This window comes from Hippopotamus amphibius, chromosome 15, assembly GCF_030028045.1.
Source record: "Hippopotamus amphibius kiboko isolate mHipAmp2 chromosome 15, mHipAmp2.hap2, whole genome shotgun sequence".
NCBI lineage: Eukaryota > Metazoa > Chordata > Mammalia > Artiodactyla > Hippopotamidae > Hippopotamus > Hippopotamus amphibius.
This window is the reverse complement of record NC_080200.1, coordinates 40,569,714-40,591,253: the sequence shown is the minus strand read 5'-3', so window position 1 is coordinate 40,591,253 and position 21,540 is coordinate 40,569,714. Positions and strand designations below refer to the sequence as shown.

Here is a 21,540-nt window from a genome sequence, read left to right as displayed (position 1 = left end):
TTGTTTAACCATTTCTCATCTTGGCAGGTACTTATTTACATTGTTTCCTTTTGATAGCCACTACAAACAATTCTTTAATAATCATATACTTTTTTAAATACCGGTGCTTTTTTTTCTTTGAGATAGATTCTGAGGAATTAACTTCCCAGATTGACAGAATTTTTTTTAGTTTTGGTTGTGAATAGATCTTGCCGGATTGCTGGTGGACATGTTTCATAGCCTCTTTGGAAACCAGTAGATGACAGTCTGTGTCATTTTTTATACTCTTTGCCAGTCTAACAGGTGTAGAAGAATATAGTTCATTGTTGCTTCAGTTTTCCTTCTCTGATTTCCAAGAAGGTTGAGCATCTTTTTTATGATATTAACTAAGTGGACTTGATTTTCTGTGATTTGATTATTCTTATTCGTCCATTTTACCTTTGAATTGTGGATTTTTTTTGAAAACTCTTTAAATGTTTGAGATATTGAACTATCTTATGTGTATTTATTTCAAATATTTCTTATATTCTACAGCTCTTTTCCTTCATGATTTCCATCTTCGTTTAACTTTTTCTTCTAGATCTTAAAATACTTCATTTACTTGATTTTTCAAGGCAGTTATGTTTCAAAAAAATTTTACTACATATTTTTAAGTAAAATTTTGGCAGTGATTCTCAAATGAATTTATCTTACTTGACAAAAATCTAATTTATCCCTTCACCCACTTTAACTCATTCCCTGCTGCTTAAAGGAGGTGGGAGTGGGAGATGGCAGGGAATAACAGGATTTCTGTGTTACTTGGAAAGAAATATTCATCTCAGCCTATTTTTTTAATTTAATCCTGTGCATATGCTTAAAGGAAGAATGAATGTAAGGTCAGAAAGTTTTTAACCAGTGAGGTAATAATAAGCTCAGAGAGTTCAAAATGAGTGTCAAAAACCTGTTGCTGAGAATAAGGAATGATAACTTGGCTAGTTAAAAAAAATGTTAAAACCTTACTCCACAAAAAAACGAAAGAAAGGAGTGGAGGGAGGGAGGGAGGGAAGGAAGGAAAGAAAGAGAGAGGGAGGGAGGAAGGAAGGGAGGAAGGAAGAAAGAAAAATAGTAACTTTGGTTGCCTATGAGCAAGGGAACTGGGTGACTGGAGGATGGGGTAGGAAGGAGACTTTTTATTCTAAGTCCTTTAATAGTTTTGTTTTTATCACTAGCTTTTAAATTATATACATATTTTTAAGATGTCTTTATTTGGCCACGCCGCCAGGCGTGTGAAATCTTAGTTCCCCAACCAGGGATGGAAGCTGTGCCCCCTGCGGTGGAAGCGCAGTCTTAACCACTAGACTACCAGGAAAGTCCCTTTGTTTTTTTGTTTTTTAATGATATACCTATTTTTTTAAACTGCTTAGTTTTTTAATCAGTTTTTTTTTTATTTAATCAGTTTTAAAACTTTTAAAATTAAAAAAATTGTAATATATTTTAAATTTTAAAATAAAGGAGCCTTATAACCTAGTTCTGGGATTCTACATTTTCATCTGTCATAAAAAGGGTTAACTAAACAGGGCTTCTGAACTTCAGCACTATTGACATTTAGGGCCTGATTATCCTTTGTTGTCAAGAGCTGTTCTGAGCATTGTAGGATTTTCGGCAGTATCCTTGGCCTCTATTCCCTGGATGCCAGTCGTATCCCCCACACCCCTGTTGTGACAACCAAAAGTGTCTCCATATATTGCCAAATATCTGTTGGGGGACAAAGTCACCCTCAATTGAGAACTGCTGTGTTAACATACCCTAGTTTGAAAAATACCAATCTTAAAAACTGTACCAGTCTTGGTAAAATATTGTTAATTATTTAACTACCATTGTTCAGAATTGACTGTTAGTGCATTTTAGGAAGAAAAAGAGTAACTGTAGCATTGTGATTAAGTGACCCAAAAATCACTTGGTAAGTTAGTAACAGAGCTAGAATCCAGATTCCTGTCGCTATCTGCTGCTCTTCACTTCACACTTTAAATAAGTTCTTTTCTAATGATGTTTTGTTTTTTTTTGAAAAAACGTTTTGTGTGTGTGTGTGTATGTATGTATGTACATATAAAAATTAACAAACCCCCTCAACTACATAAAGCTGTATATAGTTTCTTTTCAGATTTTGTTATTCATAAAGCACTAATTTTATCCTTATAGACACAAAATGATTTCATGGTTATCTGCAATGTTGCAAAAATCCTAGAGCTGGTTGTACCACTGATGGAGCATCCAAGTGAAACTTTCCTTGCCACTATTGAAGAAGATCTAATGAAGCTTATCATCAAATATGGCATGACTGTAAGCATTCACTTTACTGTCTCTGTGTTGATCAGTATATAATTTGCAAATGATAACTTAATCATGTGTTTTTACCTTTGTCTTTAACTTCTGTCTAAACAGTAGCATTTTCTCTCTTTTAGGTAGTGCAACATTGTGTAAGCTGTCTTGGAGCAGTTGTAAATAAAGTGACACAAAATTTTAAATTTGTGTGGGCCTGTTTCAATAGATACTATGGTAAGTTCAATGCCTGGGCTTTAAAGTTATTCTGCTAGATCCTGCAGTGTGTCCAGTTCCTTTTTAACACATCTGATAAAGGTATCAAGGGACTTATAAGAGGTGTGATTGTCCTCTGTGGTCCACTCAGAAACAATATTTTTTGGTATCTTTTATATTCCCTTAATAACCCAGTGTGATTACTTCAGAAATTTATCTCCTCATAAGTAAATGGTAAGTTTTTTGCCTACTATGTAAAATAAAATTTAGATATCATTTTTTTCTTACATTAATTCTTTTAGGCTCAATGGAATGCTGTCATATTTCTAGACATATTTAGAAGCATTAGTAAAATTTAATTTTAATTTATTAGCAGTAATTATTTGAACATACAATTTAAGGACAGAGGGTTTGTTATAAATAAATATTACTTTTTTTTTTAGGTGCCATTTCAAAATTAAAAAGTCAACACCAAGAGGACCCAAATAACACTTCACTGCTAACAAACAAACCAGCACTTCTTAGATCCCTTTTCACTGTTGGAGCACTATGTCGGCATTTTGATTTTGATCTGGAAGATTTTAAAGGCAACAGTAAGGTAAAGATCCTAATATTAATTATTTAGTATGCTTAGAAAACAGAACTGTGTGACCCTGTGCATGGAGAGTGACTATAATGACCCAGGATGAAGGCGGCATTAGAGTCATCTGGTTTAATTCTGAAACAGTGCTACTCAAAACATGGTCCTCGGCCTGGCTTCTGATCCATGAACTGTTTGCTGCTGGTCCATAGTAAGATGCGTCTACACAAGTTCTGTCAGCTTTACAAGTTCTGTCAGCTTTGTATTAGTACACACGCTGTTTATGTCAGCAGCACTTTGTTTTTTTAACCTTCTCAATGAATGCCACTGTTCTAAAATTTATGGCTTTAGTAAAGTTCACGTGTAGAAGTTCTCATTATTTGCTTTAGGTATTTTTTTTCTTTATAGTTGAAAACCCATCTAAGGTACTTTTCCTTATACACTTTAGCATGGTTTTTTTCCCCTTAGGTTAACATAAAGGATAAAGTACTTGAACTATTGATGTATTTTACAAAGCATTCAGATGAGGAAGTACAAACAAAAGCCATCATTGGTCTAGGTAAGTTAAGTCTAAATTTCTTCATAGTTTTTAGTTGTTTGAAAAGTTGAGCAAATTTTAAAATTTTATGAGTCTAAATTGTTGATTTAAAGTATGTTTCTGTTTAAAGTAGGATTTGGTATCTAGAATGTAAGTCTGGGGGTTAAAAGAGCTGGGTTCCATTCTTGGCTCATCCAAGGCCTTCCTGGGTAACTCTGAGCAAGTCTTGTAACTTCTATTTGTCAGTTTCCTCATTAGTAAAATAGAGAGGACAGTACATTCTTCTACCCCTTCATAGTACTTTGATAAAGAAAGGTAATGTAGAAGAATTTGTGCTGTTGCATATTTTTTAAATTATTCTTTTTCTTTGCAAAGTTTTGTCATTATATGTGTCTGCCTCTTCTAAAATCAAAACAATGGGCAGTCTACGCAGACTTATTTATGTAGAAGCACATGGTAAACAACCCCACAGGAGCAGTTTGGATATATGCTTTTCCTGTATTATTTTTCCAGGAGCATTGATGTAATAAATACATGTCTTTGCAGAAGGTTAGGTCTTTGTGGCTTATCTAGAAAGATATTGGAATATAAGAGAAATATGAGAAGGATAGCATTAAAGTACCTGAATTGAATGCCCTGTAAAAAAAAATTAGAAGATGAGCACTCTCTCCAGGTTTTTGTGTTGTTGTTGTTTGTTTTATTTTGTACAAATGCATGTAAAGCTACTCAGTAAGGTTAATAACTTACTTAGAAATTTTATTTTGGCAGCATTAACAAGGTTTATAATTTAATATGCATGGACAATCTATGATATTTCTAAGTTACCCAAACTTCATTAAATGTTTAATGATTTCTTTAAATAAATTTAAATCTTAATGTCATATTCCTTCTTCATCTCTTTCAGAAAATTACATATAGCAAATATAGTAAAAATTCAGATATCACTCACTAGGGAGTTATATTGGTGCAGTATTACCTTTTAAGTCAAATGTGTACGTTTGACTATTCAATCTTAATATACATTTCATAAAGTGACAAAAACTAATAGTGTTACATCTAATTCAGAGAACAAAGAGTGTAAATTTTAACTTGAAGCAGCACTATCCAGAGCATAGTGCCTTTAGACCAGTTAATAAAAGACATCTTGCCTGGACCATAGTTATCCTGTGTCACCTTGGGCTAGTTATATGATCACTCTATGCTTTGAATTTAGTTTGTTGTTTGGCATCTATAATACTTGCTATCATCAAGGGTCTTTGTTTTGTCTCACAAAAATAAGCATTTTGTACAAATAAACGTGGATAATATTTTGCTGCTTATTAACTTGTGGTTATAGAATTCAGCATTTTGGCTTTATTATAATGATATATGAAAAATAAATAGAAGAGTTTTAGCTTTATTTTAGAATTATTCCATTTCCTCAAATGAACATATTTCAATATATATATTTTTAAAAGCACCAAGGTAGTACCTTTCTGCCAGAGATCTAAAAAATGTTTGCAGACATTACCTCTTAAATCCTGAAAATATCCCATTGAGGTAGGTGGGTGGTAAATATTATTGTCCCCATTTTACAGATGGAGAATTGAGGCACAGAGAGATTATGTGACTCACCCAAGGTCACACTACAAGTCAGTGGTGGAGCCAGGAATAGAACCCAAGACTCCTGACTCCTAATCCACTCCCCTAGCCACTAGGCCCTGCTCCCTCCTCAAGGTTTCCTCTTGTGTGAAATTCTCCTTTGAAATGCAATTTCTTGTTTTTAATTCATGGGGAAAGAAGTACCTGCTCTAATACTTCTCTAGGTAAGGCCACCAGCATATTCTTCCAGTCATTTTAAGTTTTAATTTTTGAAATAAGGAGCTCTTTATATACAATTTATCAACATTTTAATTAAATGTTACATTTAATTTTAATATGAATATATCAAGAGAATTTTTGTTTTCTCTCTTCTTTAGGATTTGCCTTTATTCAGCATCCAAGTCTAATGTTTGAGCAAGAGGTGAAAAATCTATACAATAATATTTTATCTGATAAAAACTCCTCAGTGAATTTAAAAATACAAGTGTTAAAAAACCTCCAGACCTACCTACAGGAAGAAGATACACGTATGCAGCAGGCAGATAGAGACTGTAAGTAAAAATATACTTTCAAAATTCACAGTGTGGGTGCAGTTAGCATTCTCTGTGACTCTTTTTTTAAGCCAGATACCTAAATTTCCTTATCTATTAGATAAAGGAGTTCATTAACTCCTAAAGTAGTTTAGGTGTTTAAGAAGAATCCTTCATAAACTCCCTAAAGTTGTTTATAAGATTTAATGTATGTGCAGACATTAACGTTTTGATGGAGCAAGAGGGATTATAGTTCTCATCAGGTTCTCAAAGCAGTCTCTAACAGAACCCCTCTCCTCAAAAATTTAAGAACCATTGGGCCAGCTGTAACATTTTGTTCTTTTGGTTGCAGCCGAATTTAGTATATTTAATAAAGTAAATAGACACGTTCTTAGTATGTTTACTTCCTTTCGTAGGGAAGAAGGTTGCAAAACAGGAAGATTTAAAAGAAATGGGTGATGTTTCCTCAGGGATGAGTAGTTCCATCATGCAGCTTTACCTCAAACAGGTGCTTGAGGCGTTTTTTCACACCCAGTCCAGTGTACGCCACTTTGCCCTAAATGTCATTGCATTGACTCTAAACCAAGGTCTTATCCATCCAGTTCAGGTAAGTATGTTTTATAGCAGCAGCACTTAACCAAAAGAGCCAAACTTGTTGCCATTTGAAGACACTGTGATTAGAAAATAAGTAGTTCTTTATTCCTCCTAGTTGTTGTTGTTGTAAGAATCCAAGTTTTAGTCCATCTTTTAGGTTTGTCTTTACTGCATAATACCCATATATTCATAATGTCTCCATTAAACAAACTTCCACTTTATATTTGTAGAATACATACTCAGAATTGTTTCTTCTAAGCAGAGATGATAGGTTTGTTTTAATCCACATTGACTCTTAGGCCTAAGAACAAACAGTTTGTAATGTAACTGGGGTTAAGAGTGTAATCTGTCTTAAACAGAGTGGGTTTTAGTCCATAGAAAAAGAACCTATATAATCTGAACTCAGTTCCTTCATAGTTAATTGTAAGTAATGTAAAGTACCCAACACCTCAAAACATTGATGTGTAGACTAGACGATGTACTCCAGACATATTAGTGCTACAAGGGGTTGGCAGCTAATTCTGATGTTATAGTAGTCACCATCTGACACACTCAGGAGAGTGCTGTAGGCTGCAGAAGTGACTTTGTTAAATGACCAAAGCCTGTACCCTTCAAAATTTTTATTTTGGCTATGTTTTTTGGAACTTCTCTAAAATACGCTTTATGTTGTTATGTTATGTTCCTCCCTGTGTCCTGAAACAAAACACACTAATGAATATTTAGCCTATTCTTCATGACTCAGGGCAAGATTACTTAATACATTACTAAGTACAGTACTATGTTGATACTTTGAATTTTTTAGATACTTAGGGCTCTTTGCTGGTATTCTAAATGGTCTCAGGTGGTTGTGCTTTTATTATATTTTCTTTTTTTTAAGATTTTCTTTTCAATTTTACACTTATTAAAAAATTGCAAGAGTGGTACAATAAACTCCTGTATACTCTTCACCTATATTTCACCATTGGGTAGCATTTTGCCACATTTGCTTTCTCTTTCTCTCTCTTCACATCTACACTTTTTTCCAAATCATTTGATAGTAAGTTTCAGATATCGTGATTCTTTACCTCTAAACACTTCAGCATATATTCTTTTTTAAGAACAAGGACATTCTCTTACAAAATCATAATGCAGTCATCAAAGTCAGGAAATTTAACATTGATACAGTATTATCTAATATATAGTTCATTTTCATGTTTTGTAAGTTAAGCTAATATTCTTTGTGGACTTCCCCCCTCAATTCAGGATTTAATTGATGACAAGCCATTTCAGTTAGTGCTATGTCTACTTTTCTAAGTTGCTCTTTTGCTTGTTTTCCTGGCCTCCTCACCTCTATCTGATTCAGATTCACATAACATAGTAGTGGATATCCTGACTTTTAGAAGTGTACAGTGAGTATGGCTGTTACCAAATTACTAGCTATCTAGCTGTCTGACCATTGAAGCCATATCTAAAATCAACTTTGTGGGAAATAATTTGTATTTTCCTAGTTTTGAGTATGGAAGACAAATTGCTTTTCCCCATCTATTATCTTTACATAGAAAATTCAGTCAGGTTTGAAAAATTATTGAATTATACACTTGTAGTATATATCGTAATTTTATATGCATATTTTTAGTTTGGGAGCCCTGTAGTTTTAAAGAACCTTCAACTCACACTGAAATTGCTTAAATTTCACCACATTTTTTTGCTGATGCTCCAGTGCTTTTTTGCTTTAAGCTAAATCTAAGGGAAGATTAATAGTTTTTAAAAGAACACTAAAACATGGCATTTATAGGAAGGCCTATAAAGCGAAATTTGTATGCCCCAGATATATAGCAAGTTTTAACGTATGTCAAGATACATATAGAGCTTTTACTACTGTGACGTCTTATGAATTCTTTATTTTTATTTCTAGTGTGTACCATATTTAATTGCTATGGGCACAGACCCAGAACCAGCCATGAGGAACAAGGCTGATCAGCAGCTTGTGGAAATAGACAAAAAATATGCTGGATTCATTCACGTATGTATTTTTAAGTTGTGCAACCTCACTGTAAACAACATTCTTTGGTAAATCATTTCTTTGGCAAATGTCCTGCTCAGATTCATAATTAGAATAAAATATTTTGTTCAGTAATTATTTCTAAGCATGCAGCTAAGTTTGTCCCGCAAGGTGTTTATTCTTGTTTAAAATTAACTCTTAAGGTTGAGATATAGGTAACAGTGCAGCACATATGCAGGATGCATAGGTTCTGGTCCTTGTTGTGTATCTTGGCAGTAATGGCTCTTCTGGGTCTCCATTTTTTTCTTCCTTAAAATGAGCAGATCGCAGTAGATGATCTCCAGAATTCCTCCCAGCACTTGCATTCTATGGCCTTTATTATTTTAAATAAAACTAAATAATGAAGTTAGCCTCAAGCTATAATGCTCAAACTTATATTTTTATTTTGACTGTCTTAATTTCTGTGACAAAAATAAGGCTTTTATTAATTTCAGATGAAAGCGGTGGCTGGTATGAAGATGTCTTACCAGGTACAACAGGCAATCAACACATGCCTAAAAGATCCTGTAAGGGGTTTCAGACAAGACGAGTCCTCTAGTGCTTTGTGTTCACACCTTTACTCCATGATCCGTGGAAACCGCCAACACAGACGAGCCTTTCTGATTTCTTTACTCAACCTCTTTGATGACACAGCAGTAAGCATTAAAAACTTACTATTTTAAGAAAATAAATGTTCTATAAATTTTATGCCTAAAGTAGTCAACATTTTTAAAATATTACCATTTTAGTAAATAATAGGGACTATCAAATGTGTTTATTTAGGTCTATGTTAATTACAAGGTATACAGTCAAAATCGAAGGGGAAATTTTGTATGAGAATAAACACAATGAGGGATAAGGTATAATTGTGTCTCCATACTGAGTATCTTATAAACTTTGATAGCAGTTCCTTTAAGCATACCTTTAAATAAGCTATGTTACTAATATCACTTTCAGGGATAGATTAGATGGATGAGAGAGAGAGAGAAAAGTAGATAAAGTGAAATTTCACTTGTTTCTCTCAGACTTGAATATTGTTAAAGTAACTGTTCTAGGTTTTTGGCTGCTGAGATCCCTACTTAGTCAATCTGACCTCCTTCAATGAAGAGCTTACTTTTGTGTAACTACAATTTTGACCCTTCAGGGGCTGTTGCACAAGTTGCATTGGCCAGGACCATAAGGCAAGAATATAAAATATCCTATTCTTTAAGCTTAACTCTTAATTTTTTTCATTCATTTTACATCAATATTTATTCAGCATCTGTTTACTTTGTGGTAGCCATTGTGCCAAGAGATGAAGATAAAATAGTAAATAGGACAGATGTGGTATCTTTCCACATAGAGCTTACTAATTAGTGTGTTGTGTAAAGATTTAAAAAGAAAAAGAAATATATTTTCTTACTTTAGTCACTTGATAGCTTGATAGCTTGACTTTGTTGCTGTTCCAACACCAGATTTTTTTTCGATTAAGTAAAATTAAAATTACCAGAATGTAGATGTCTTATTAGACCGCTTCTTTTTAGTACTGCATGAATCTTTTGGGTATATTATCTAACAAATAAATATTACAAACTTCTGTTTTAGAAATACTTGAAATATAATTTAATCATCATCGGGACTGTCATCAGTATTAAGCTTTCATTGTGTGCAAGACATTTAGATAGGAGTACAAAATGGTATGATGTAGTGCTCTTGTGCTCATTGACTCTTACCTCCAGTTGGAGAGATAGGACACTAAGTAAAGGAAATAACAGTTAAGATTACTATAATCTGCGTCCCAGGTGGTTTGTATTGATACTGCCGTAGTCTTCATCTCCTTCCTGAGCTTCATTCCTGTGTGGCTTCATTGCCTGCTGGATGTCATTAGCTGGATGCTCTGTCACCTCAGCATGTGAAATGCTAAACTGGAAATCCAGCTGTTATACTACAGTGCTTTCTTCTGACTGCCTCCAGCAAAGGATGTCAGAGGAGAAACAAATCACTGAAGGCCTAGGGCATAAGATGGATTTAAGGCAGGGTAGGTGTAAAAACATGAAGAAAGGTACAAAGCTAAGAATGTGTGAGAAATGATGAATAGATTGTTATTTAACTGGAGCAAAAAGGTCATAATGAAGCATGGTTTATGGAGGATCTTGTAGACAGTGGAAAACTGTTGAAAGTATTATATATAGTAATGGGGACAGGTGACAGATTTTTTACCATTGTGTTTACATTAAAGGTAATGAGGAATTGACCTATTATGATGAGAATTGGAAAGAAAAGAATGGATAGTAGGAAAGGAAAGAAGAAACATTGTGAGAAAGGAATAAATTAAATGAGACTATGAGAATAGTCAAAGGATAACTGAAATATTTTTGTCTTAAGCACCTAAAAGAATAGAATGTTGCTGAAAAGCAGTTTGAAAAGGAGTTGGTTTAAGGAGGAGATAGAAGAGAAATAGTCAAAGAGCTAGCAAGAGAAAACTAAGGAAGAAAGTTTCAGGAAGGAGAAGGTGGTTGTCTGTATTTTCCCAACTTTAACATGTAGGTATGGATATACATTTAAAAGTAAACAAAGTGGGGGTCTCATGAATGCTGATAGCAAGTTCATTACATCTGCCCTGTGGGATTTTTGTTGTTGGTACTGCTGACATTGGATTTTCTGTTGTTTGGACAGTAGGATAAGGGAGATGGTAGGAAGAAGTGTTTTTTTAAATTGCCTGTTGTTTTTTTTTAAGCTATAAATGTTTTAAGGAAATTTAAATATTAACGTCTTTCTATTTATATTCTGTAATCATCATGAAATGCTGAAAATCTCTGTTACTTCTTTTAAAGCAAACAACTAGTCATAACCATAATTTGCCAACATCAGAGTCTTGGTGTGAAACTGTGGTGACACTGTCAGAATGACTCTGATATTCTAAATTACATACACGTAGGAAATTGACAATTTTTTTATGAGTACATGAACTTTGTTTTTTTTTTTTTAACCCACACATTAGTACTATAATTACCACTTACTTTTGAAGGCAGAATAGTAACTGTGTGTAACTGATCTCCATATGGGTTAAACTTTTAGAGGCACAATGACAAATAATTATGAATTCATATGTATACTTTCTGATGTGGTATGGATTTATCATAAACATTCTATATACTCTAAGAAAACTTCAGGGACTTCCGCTTGGGTGCACTAAAAAATTTCACCTCTTCCCTTCTTAAGGTACCATGGTTTAAGTCATGAAATCTCTTAAAATGCGTTTAAGATTATTCTGTAAAATCTGTTTCTGTTCTGCCTCCTCCCTTCTTCTTTTCCTCTCTCTCTCCCCCATTCTCTCTCTCTTTCTGAAGCATTAACTGAGGTGAAAGTGCCCTGTAATATTTTTTCTAAAAAGGCTTTTGTGATGGATTTCTAGATTATCCACTAAACATGTGTACCTTTTTTTAAAATTTACAGAAAACAGAAGTGAATATGCTCTTGTATATAGCAGACAATCTAGCCTGTTTTCCATACCAGACACAGGAAGAGCCGTTGTTTATAATGCATCATATAGACATTACACTCTCAGTTTCTGGTAGTAACCTACTGCAGTCATTCAAGGAGGTAAGTTACACACATTACTATTCTTTAATGCATCTTTCAGAGTGCAGGCATGCTATTTTCACTGTTTTGTTTCTCATTGTTCTTTTTATTCTTTTTCACAGGTATATAAATCTTTCTAAATAAATTTATTGAAAATCTGGGTAGTGCTTTAATTGGGGAGAGGAAATAGGTTGCCATTTCATTTCCATTAAGAAAGATCTTAATTACACACACACGCACGCACACACACGTGGATTGTTCTATTAATAAGGCATCCCACTTATTTATTTATCTCACTTTAAACATTGACCTTAAGTGTTTGGTGTCCATTTGTATATTCGTTCAAACCCTGTTTTAAAATACCTTGCTATTTTATAAATCTGGTAATGCTATAAATAATAGTATACTTGAAGAGATACAGATATGAATATAAATAGCCTACTTACAAGGAAACACAGAAAATCTATACTATTGATTTCCTTATTCCTGAACACCAGCATCATGATGGAATTGGCATATTGTATGCCCAAAATCTTTACAAAGTTTCTTGTAAACTTTATATCTTTTCTTTCATGGTTTTTAAGAAGGAAATATAATTGGTTTAAATGTAAAAGCACCTGGTGTAGTCCTGGGCACATAGGTGCACTCAGTAATTTACAGTCTTTGTAAATTAATTGGAATATTTTCATGTACCTAATGATATAAGTATATATCTCATTTTACAGTATTGTAGTGCTCAAAACTCAGCCTGGTCAAACTCATAAATCAGGGAGACTAGTATCTAAGGGTTGGAATTAGAGGTGTCTGAACCCTTGCTGCTTGAAGCACAGACCAAGACTAGTAGCACTGACCTCATCTGAGAGCTTGTTAGACCCGCAGAACCTCAGGCCCCACCTAGACCTGCTGAAACAAGAGTTTGCATTTTTAACAAAATCCCTAGGTGTTTAATATGCACATTAAAGTCTGAGAGGTTAATAATTTCCCAGGAACTTGATCCATCGTGTTATCTTATTTTACTTCACTTACTACTGTGCATATACTTGTATATGTTTCTCCTGTTTTATTTCTTAACAGTTACATTTCCAGTATTGATTTGTAATCTGGTCTTTTCCATCTCTTGAAACCAGCTGACTTTGTTTCTTTTTAAAAGCTAACAGTTTCATAAAGCACAAAGAAACAGAATTTAAGTATTTAAGAAAAGTTGCACATTATCTTCCTGAAAAGTTCTTAAAAGGGAGAGTTTGATAGAAGCTGGGGGAATTCAAGCCTATTATGTTTTCCTCAATTAAACTATAATTACTTCTTTTCCTCTATAATGGCTTACCTGTATACCAAATTTTACTTCTATTATTTATCTTTCATTACTGTCCTATAAGGAAATTCTTTCCCTTTGAATGATATTTCAGAGTAGTTTAGGGAGGGTGGCACAGGGGTTGAAGGATTGGATTTTATTTAGTCTTGGAACATAAATTTCCCCCCAAGGTAAACCCCCGGTTGTTTATGGACAGTCAGGGTTCTGACGTATAAAACCCTAATGTGAGGAGACCTTTGAAGCTGCTAAATGCAACATATATATAGTTGGTGGTGGTATTTTCATTTTATTATTTATCAGACAGAATAATTTCCTCTTTTTTCAGTCTATGGTAAAAGACAAAAGGAAAGAGAGAAAATCATCTCCTGGTAAGGAAAATGAGTCCAGCGAGAGTGAAGAAGAAGTCTCCAGGCCTCGGAAGTCACGGAAACGTGTAGATTCAGATTCAGATTCAGATTCAGAAGATGATATAAATTCGGTGATGAGATGTTTGCCAGAAAATTCAGCTCCTTTAATTGAGTTTGCAAATGTCTCCCAGGGTATTTTATTGCTTCTGATGTTAAAACAACATTTGAAGAATCTCTGTGGATTTTCTGATAGGTAAGGTTACATAAGCAGTGAGAGAAAAAACTTGCTCTGTTCAAACAATGAACAAATATGAAACCCAGTTTTGATTGCATGCTGAATATTAAAAATGCTGTTTTTTAGAAAATGGAGTTTGTTCCTTTCAATTGCTATATAGTATTTTGTTGTATAATATACCATAATTTGTCCATTCTGTTATTGAAGAGAGGAAAACTATTCCTCTAATTGAAAATAACCCATTATAAATTAGAGGATTTATTATGTTGATTTCCTTAAAAAGATATTAGAGAATTAGACTAACCTTAAAAAGAGATGGCAAATTCAGATTTTTAAAGAGCTATGAATGAAGAACAGATGCAGACCAACTAGACTAAGTTCTAACAGAACCCAGTAGTCTTTAATGTACGCTATCAAGTAAGAGATAGAAAAGTACTAATAACTTAGAATGCCCTATAATTTTAACAGTCATCAATCACTATAGGTGTCTCTTTTTCCACCTCTACCCATGGAATTTTGGACATTTTTCACTTTCATTGAAACCTTATGAAGTCAGATATTCATAGGGACAGATAATGAAATGAGTAAAGTGGTCCTGCTAGGTCAGTGGCAAAATGAAAAGAACATGTTTCATCTAAAGAGTTTAGATATTACTCAGATGTTCATCACCTTGTTGCCATGGAAGAGAGTGGGGACAATGTGGCCAGAGCTTCCACCTTTTCAAGAGAAACTAGATAATCCAGATTTCAGTGAGAGCTGTCTTGATGTTAACTGTTGGCAACCGCTGGCATATTGCACTTCACAGATGACTGTTTTTTTTTACAAAGTGAAGGTTTGTGGCAACCCTGCGTCTTGCAAGTCTGTTGGCTCCATTTTTCCAATAGCATTTGTTCACTGTGTCTCTGTGTCACATTTTGGTAATTCGTACCATATTTAATTTTTTTTATTATTATGTTTTTTATGGTGGTCTTTGATCAGTGACCTTTGATGTTACTATTACAAGAAGACTACGATTTACTGAAGGCTCAGATGATAGTTAGCATTTTTTAGCAATAAAGTATTTTTTAATCAAGGTGTATGTATGTTGTTTTTAGATATAGTGCTCTTGCACACTTAATAGACTGTAGTATAGTGTAAACGTAACTTTTTACACATTGGGAAACAAAAAAATTTGTGTAGTTTGCTTTATTGCGATATTCACTTTATTGCAGTGGTCTGGAACCAAACCCGCAGTGTCTCCAACGTATGCCTGTAAATCAGAATAATTTAAAACCTTGTAAAGTCTTGGGGCAGTGCTAAGGAGTTGGAAAGATTTTGAAACAGAGTTGTTAATAATGTGAAACAGATTTGTACACAATCATTCTGGCTGCTATGTAGTGAATGAATAGTTGGGGCACAAAAAAGTAGGAAGTAAACCAGTTAGGTAGTATTGAGTAATTATATTAAGACTCTCCTTCAGTCACAATCATGGTACTAAAAAATAGACATAAGAAACTACTTTCATTTAAATGATGCCTCTATTCAAGACAAATACTGATGGAAACAAAATATTATTCTTTTTAATCTTTGGTTTGGGTCTTTACTTCCCTTTTTAAAATTATGTTTATTTTGTATACAGTTTCACTGGTTAAAATCTATATGACAAAAAGTTTAATTATAAGTGAATAAAATTTAACTAGAATCAATTTAAATGTAAATGCCTGAAAAAATTTTTTAAGTTAATGGTTTTTTTTCCCCAAAACAGTAAAATTCAGAAATACTCTCCATCTGAATCTGCAAAAGTGTATGATAAAGCGATAAACCGAAAAACAGGAGTTCATTTTCATCCCAAACAAACACTGGACTTCCTGCGGAGTGATATGGCTAATTCCAAAATCACTGAAGATGTGAAGAGGAGTATAGTGAAACAGTATTTAGATGTGAGTAGTGAAACCAAAATATGTTTCATTCTGCTAATGGCTTTTTTATTTTTTGTTTTATTTATTTTTATTTATTTATTTTTGGCTACATTGGGTCTTTGTTGCTGTGTGTGGGCTTTCTCTAGGTGTGGCAAGCAGTGTCTACTCTTCATGCGTTCCGCAGGCTTCTCAGTGTGGTGGCCTCTCTTGTTGCAAAGCACGGGCTCTAGGTGTGCAGGCTTCAGTAGCTGCGGTGCATGAGCACAGTAGTTGTCGGGCTTAATTGCTCCACAGCATGTGGGATCTTCCCTGGCCAGGGCTGGAACCCGTGTCCCCTGCATTGGCAGGCGGATTCTTAACCACTGCGCCACCAGGGAAGTCCTGATAATGGCTTTTTTAAAAAGCAGATTCTTTTGAGGGAGATAGCTACCTCCTTTCATTGAAGGTACGCTTCATGAACCATCACCATTATTTTTGTCTAAGTTTTAATGAGTTACTTTAAGTTTCTCTTTCACATTTCGTCCACTGCACTGTAATTGCTTTTTCATAGGAAGTGCCAGGCCATCCCTTTCTTTTAGTGAAAAGCAAAGTTTTTAGGCAAGTTTTAGAGAAAAGCTAGACCCATATATGTGATTTTTTAATTCAGTGGATTACATGGTTTATATTTCATCAAGGGAAAAACCATGAAAAGTCGTTGTCCTACCTTCTTCAGCCATTCTCCCCTCTCCCTTCTGGCAACCAATGTTACTACTTTTTCATGTATTCTTACTGAAGCAGTGCAGGGGTGTGTGTGTGTGTGTGTGTGTATATAATATCTCTTACATATATGCCACTTAAGTATGTGAGTGAGTATGTGAGTGTATAAATTTTGCTTTTAAAGTGTCTTTAAGAATAGACAAATTCAGGGAATTCCTTGGCAGTCCAGTGGTTAGGATTCCATGCTTTCACTGCTGAGGGCCCAGGTTCAATCCCAGGTCGGGGAATTAAGATCCCGCAGACTGCAGTGTGCCCCCCCCCCCCCCAAAAAAATTTTTTCAGAGAGACAGAAAATAGAACAGAGGTTGCAGGGGGGTGGCAGGGAGATTGGGGAATATTGAATGGGTACAGATTGAGTTTCTTTGGGGGATGGTGAAAAAAAGTTTTGGTAATGATGGTGATGGTTGTACAACACTGTGAATATACTTAATGTCAGTGAATTAAACACTTTCAAATAAAACGATAAATTTTATGTTATATATTTTACCACAATAAAAATTTAATGGTTTAAAAAAAATTTTCAAGATTGTCCTAAAAAGTAGAAATAAAATCTTTAATTTTAATCTACTTAAAGCTTGTAGTTGAACGTAACTAATGATTTTTTGGATTAAGAATGTAACCTACACAGTGATTTTCATATTATTCATAGACTGCAACTTTATACTCTAAATTTGACATTTATTTTAGTTCTTTAAAATTCTCCAGCATCTTTTGTTTCCTCTTGTATCCTCTTATCTTGGTAGAGAACAGAGGGGGCAGAAAATGTTGTAAATGTCTGTGAATAATTAGTGATCCCCTGGCAGCTAGATTACGTGGATCCTGGTCAGCGACAGCTGGCTTATAGGCCAGATCTGGCCAACTGCCTGATTGTGTGAAATAAAGTTTTATTGAAACAGCCATGCTCATTCATTTAGGTATTGCATTTTGGCCTGCAAAGCCAAAAATACTATCTGGCTCTTTACAGAAAATGTTTGCCAGCCCCCAGGTTGGAAACAGCTAAAGTCTATTTCACCCACACCAAACCACTGCCATGGAAAACATTCGGGAAAAAAATTTAAATAAAGGGCAATATTTAGGACTTTGACAGTCTTGATTGAAATACTTACTTAAAATTCTAAATTAATATCTAATTTTTGTAGTTCAAACTTCTCATGGAACATCTGGATCCTGATGAAGAGGAGGAAGAAGGGGAAGTGTCAGCTAGCACAAATGCTCGAAACAAAGCAATTACCTCGCTGCTTGGAGGAGGCAGCCCTAAAAATAATGCAGCAGCAGAGACAGAAGATGATGAAAGTGATGGGGAGGATAGAGGAGGAGGCACTTCAGGGGTGAGGCGGAGGAGGAGTCAACGTATTTCGCAGCGTATTACGTAAAATGATTTTTATGTGCTTATATATGTCAGTCTATTAAATGTACACCAAGTAATGTAATACTCATGAGAGAAACATTTTGTAGATAGAAATTCTCTACTTATCCATTTATACGTCCTTTTGTAGAAAGTTTAACATAAAAGACAATAAAAAAGAAAAAAACAGAAATGAGATTTATCCAGCATAAAGGTTATTAATTTTTCTTTGGATTGTATTAATGTGTGTTATCCTTTTTTATTGTTGCTAAGTTTTATGTAGCTTTATGGTTCATATGTATATATAATTTTATATATCGATAAGAGTAAAGACACGGGTACAAAGTAAGAGTTACATGGTTTTACAAGTATATGTTAACCCCTTGGCGCTGGCGGTCACGGTGCGTCTCATTGCCGGCAGTGGAAGTGTGCTGGGAAATCCCAACTCCCGGCGTCAAGGGATTAAAAGCAATAAAAACAATAATTTCACTAAAATTATTTTGTGTAACACTTGGTCTTTTTTCCCCCCTCCCAATGTTTTAGTCATTGAGAAGGTCAAAACGAAATTCAGACTCTACGGAGTTGGCAGCACAGATGAATGAAAGTGTTGACGTCATGGATGTCATCGCTATTTGCTGTCCAAAGTACAAAGATCGACCACAAATTGCAAGAGTAGTACAGAAAACCAGCAATGGCTTCAGTGTTCAGTGGATGGCAGGCTCCTACAGTGGCTCCTGGACGGAGGCTAAGCGCCGTGATGGCCGCAAACTGGTGCCTTGGGTAGACACTATTAAAGAGTCAGACATTATTTACAAAAAAATTGCTCTAACGAGTGCTAATAAGCTGACTAATAAAGTTGTTCAGACTTTACGATCCCTGTATGCCGCCAAGGATGGGACTTCCAGCTAATGAATTTGTACATGCAGCCAAATTTACAGGAGTTTCTTTTTTAAAGGCAGAAAAACTTGAAGTATCAACATTCTGGCAAAAAAAAAAAAAAAAATCAGTTTTATGAAGCGTAAGAATGGAACCTGGGATGCAGGAACAAAAGAAGGAAATGTTGGGCAGACGTTTTTGTGGGAGCTCCCTTCGCTGTTGTGCAGCAGAAACAGATTCTCAGTTCATTTTTACTCCCACTGTATTATAGTTTAACAAAAATTGTTTATATCTTGGAAAAAAACCTTTCTGTTTAAAAAATAAACAAGTGAATGTTGGAAATTAGTCTGTTAATGTTCTTAATAAAGTGTTCTTGGAGTTTAACCTAGCAGCGGATGGCTTTCTTTAGCTTAGCCCAGTTTCCAGGGAAGCATTGTTTTTTCCAGGCTGTAAAATGGCAGAATCTCCTGGATATATAATTTATTCTGTTGGAAAAAAAAAAAAAAAAAAAAAAAAAAAAAGCATGCAGTATCTATGACCTATCTGCAGAAGGAGTTTTTGTAAATGTAGATTTTGATGTATTAGGTCACCCTGAAAACAATACAAGAAAAGGGATCCCCAGGCAATCTGGTGGAGCGAATACTGCAATAAATTTTTTTACTTCTCTTTGTTACTTGTCTGTTTCCATTTGAATTTCTTATTGTAAAGATCTGTTTAAATCCATTTATATTATTTTGCAGTCTTTTATGTAAAATTTATTATATCACTGGTTTTCAAAACAAAACATAAAATATTGTTTATACAGTTTGTATAGGCTGACTTCTGAATAATTGGTATCTATTATTTTCATTCCCATGAGAGGGTGTAAACAATTAACTCCAGGGTTTTATTGTATCCTGCAATATTTAGTATTAACTATATATGATTTAGCACTGTGCCAAACACATTTTCAAGAGTACATTTTGATATAAAAAGAAACTATAGTTTACTCCTTGTATGCTTCAATTTCTTTCTAGTGATGTCATGATGGTAATATTTATTTTTTAAACCTCGGGAAAAGGGAACAGTCTTGGGGAAAGGTAACAATCATGCTATTTTGGGAAACTAGCATTTCTCTTAAAATTATGCCATGTGTTATTTTCGAAATAGAATTGAGATGACTATGATACTTCATAATAACATTACATTTTCACAAGTTATTTTTTAATGCTGAAAAAGGAGTAATTTTACTAGTTGAGATGTTTATTCATTTTCTATTCTAAATGTTTTATACATCTTTTGGGAGCAGTTGTTTCTTTCTCTGTTATTACAGATGGGGAGGTGGGTATTTAATTAGTCGATTTGCATAGTTGATACTCAGAAATAGTAATGCCTAAAATCTACAGGGGATGAGGTCTATTTCAAATTTAAGTCTTTTAAAAAATATGTACTATTTTTAAGTCAGCTTTTTAAAACTGACCTCTAGAATGTTAACGTTTATGAAATTGGCCAATAAATGAAGATACTCAATTTGTGAGGAGGAGTGACATTGCCATAAAATATCTTTTTGTGAACACCTATTAAACCACTATGAAAATAACTTTACGGGATCTATTTCCTATGTGGAATTATTTCAGAACATTTTCTTGAAGGAAATGTTTTCTCATTCTTCTTTTTCTTCCACTTAATTGCATGTTTCCTCTGAACTGTGAACTGTGTGGGACAAAATTATTATAGATTGGGTTTTTTTCCCCTTTGGAGTTTGTTTTATCAGCAAAAGATTTGAGGTGGCTTTTGAAAACAATAATGATATATCAATAAGAATAAAATACCAGTTAGGAAAAATAGAATATAAAATCCAGCCTCTAGAGTTCTAAAGACTAGAGATATGGATTAAAAAAAGCCAATTTTGAAGCTGGCATTTAATGGTGTATGCTGTCTTTTAATTTTTATGAAAACTCTGCCAGTTAAATCTTTTATCCCCATTTTGTAGATAAGGAAAACTGAGGCTCAGCAGAATTCAGTAATCTGCTTTTAAATGTTATAATAGGGATTTAAATTTAAAGTTGGAGTAATTGCATCTCACTACTCTAAGCTAATTGAACATTAAGCATTAAAGGAAATGATCCTTTTTGAAAGTAAACCAGTTCTTAAAGGATCCTTGGAGTATATATACTTGGGGATCCTATTTAGAGTAATGCCTCTGTTACCTTGGTCATAGATGAATTGCTGTGTTTAAGAACTTAGCTATTAATATAAGCCAGGTGTTGATATAACTGATGAAACCCTTAAATGTACAAACCAAGGTTTTCAAAAAGTAGCAAATGTGATTTTAGGTCTTGACACTAAAATAAGTTAAGGCCTTAGCAGTCAATTACACAAAATCAGACTTTTTCAAGTGTATTGGGGATTTACATATTTCAATCTTAATCTCCAGTTTGTTGATTCTATAATAAGCCATATCATGTTTTATTGACTTGTATTGAAAAGATGTTATATTTGATATGAACATTTCTCTTTTTATATTAATATGAAACAGTATTTTCTTATTTAAATTATTCATTATTATTTTGACAAAGAATGAGTAGATTTTTTTTTTAATGCATACCAGAATACAAATACAGAAAACAGAATTTGGTGATCTCTAGCAGAAGAAATTCTAAACTTTTAGGGGAAAGTAGTATATAGCTTATTCTGTTAATATGTTGAGTATTTGAATTGTTAGCAGGTAACAGAAGCACACAGCAGTTTTCAACAACTGTAGTCTATTTCATGAAGACAGGTAAGTCAAACTTTATCAGCCCACTCAATAGATTTCATGATCAGCAAACAAATTTATCATATATGTTCATTTAGACAGTGTGTGGTTCTCTCTCCCCCACACACCACTTTTAG

At 34.0% G+C, this 21,540-nt stretch overlaps 1 protein-coding gene across 5 annotated transcripts in view; it reads left to right on the top strand.

The window, feature by feature from the left end:
- Positions 1 to 20,228, top strand: part of NIPBL (NIPBL cohesin loading factor) — a 180,625-nt gene extending 160,397 nt beyond the window's left edge. For 3 of the 5 annotated variants that reach the window (XM_057708175.1, XM_057708179.1, XM_057708178.1), the window contains 13 exons: positions 2,158 to 2,298; positions 2,421 to 2,514; positions 2,937 to 3,091; positions 3,542 to 3,632; positions 5,570 to 5,743; positions 6,139 to 6,329; positions 8,211 to 8,318; positions 8,792 to 8,992; positions 11,772 to 11,918; positions 13,535 to 13,809; positions 15,536 to 15,710; positions 17,585 to 17,773; positions 18,334 to 20,228. In XM_057708175.1, coding sequence (XP_057564158.1) covers positions 2,158 to 2,298; positions 2,421 to 2,514; positions 2,937 to 3,091; positions 3,542 to 3,632; positions 5,570 to 5,743; positions 6,139 to 6,329; positions 8,211 to 8,318; positions 8,792 to 8,992; positions 11,772 to 11,918; positions 13,535 to 13,809; positions 15,536 to 15,710; positions 17,585 to 17,773; positions 18,334 to 18,699 — 2,307 coding nt within the window. In that variant the 3' untranslated portion in view covers positions 18,700 to 20,228. Of the gene's footprint in view, positions 1 to 2,157; positions 2,299 to 2,420; positions 2,515 to 2,936; positions 3,092 to 3,541; positions 3,633 to 5,569; positions 5,744 to 6,138; positions 6,330 to 8,210; positions 8,319 to 8,791; positions 8,993 to 11,771; positions 11,919 to 13,534; positions 13,810 to 15,535; positions 15,711 to 17,584; positions 17,815 to 18,333 lie in introns of all 5 variants that reach the window. The other 2 variants (XM_057708177.1, XM_057708176.1) reach the window with 2 other exon arrangements.
- Positions 20,229 to 21,540: the final 1,312 nt, after the last annotated feature.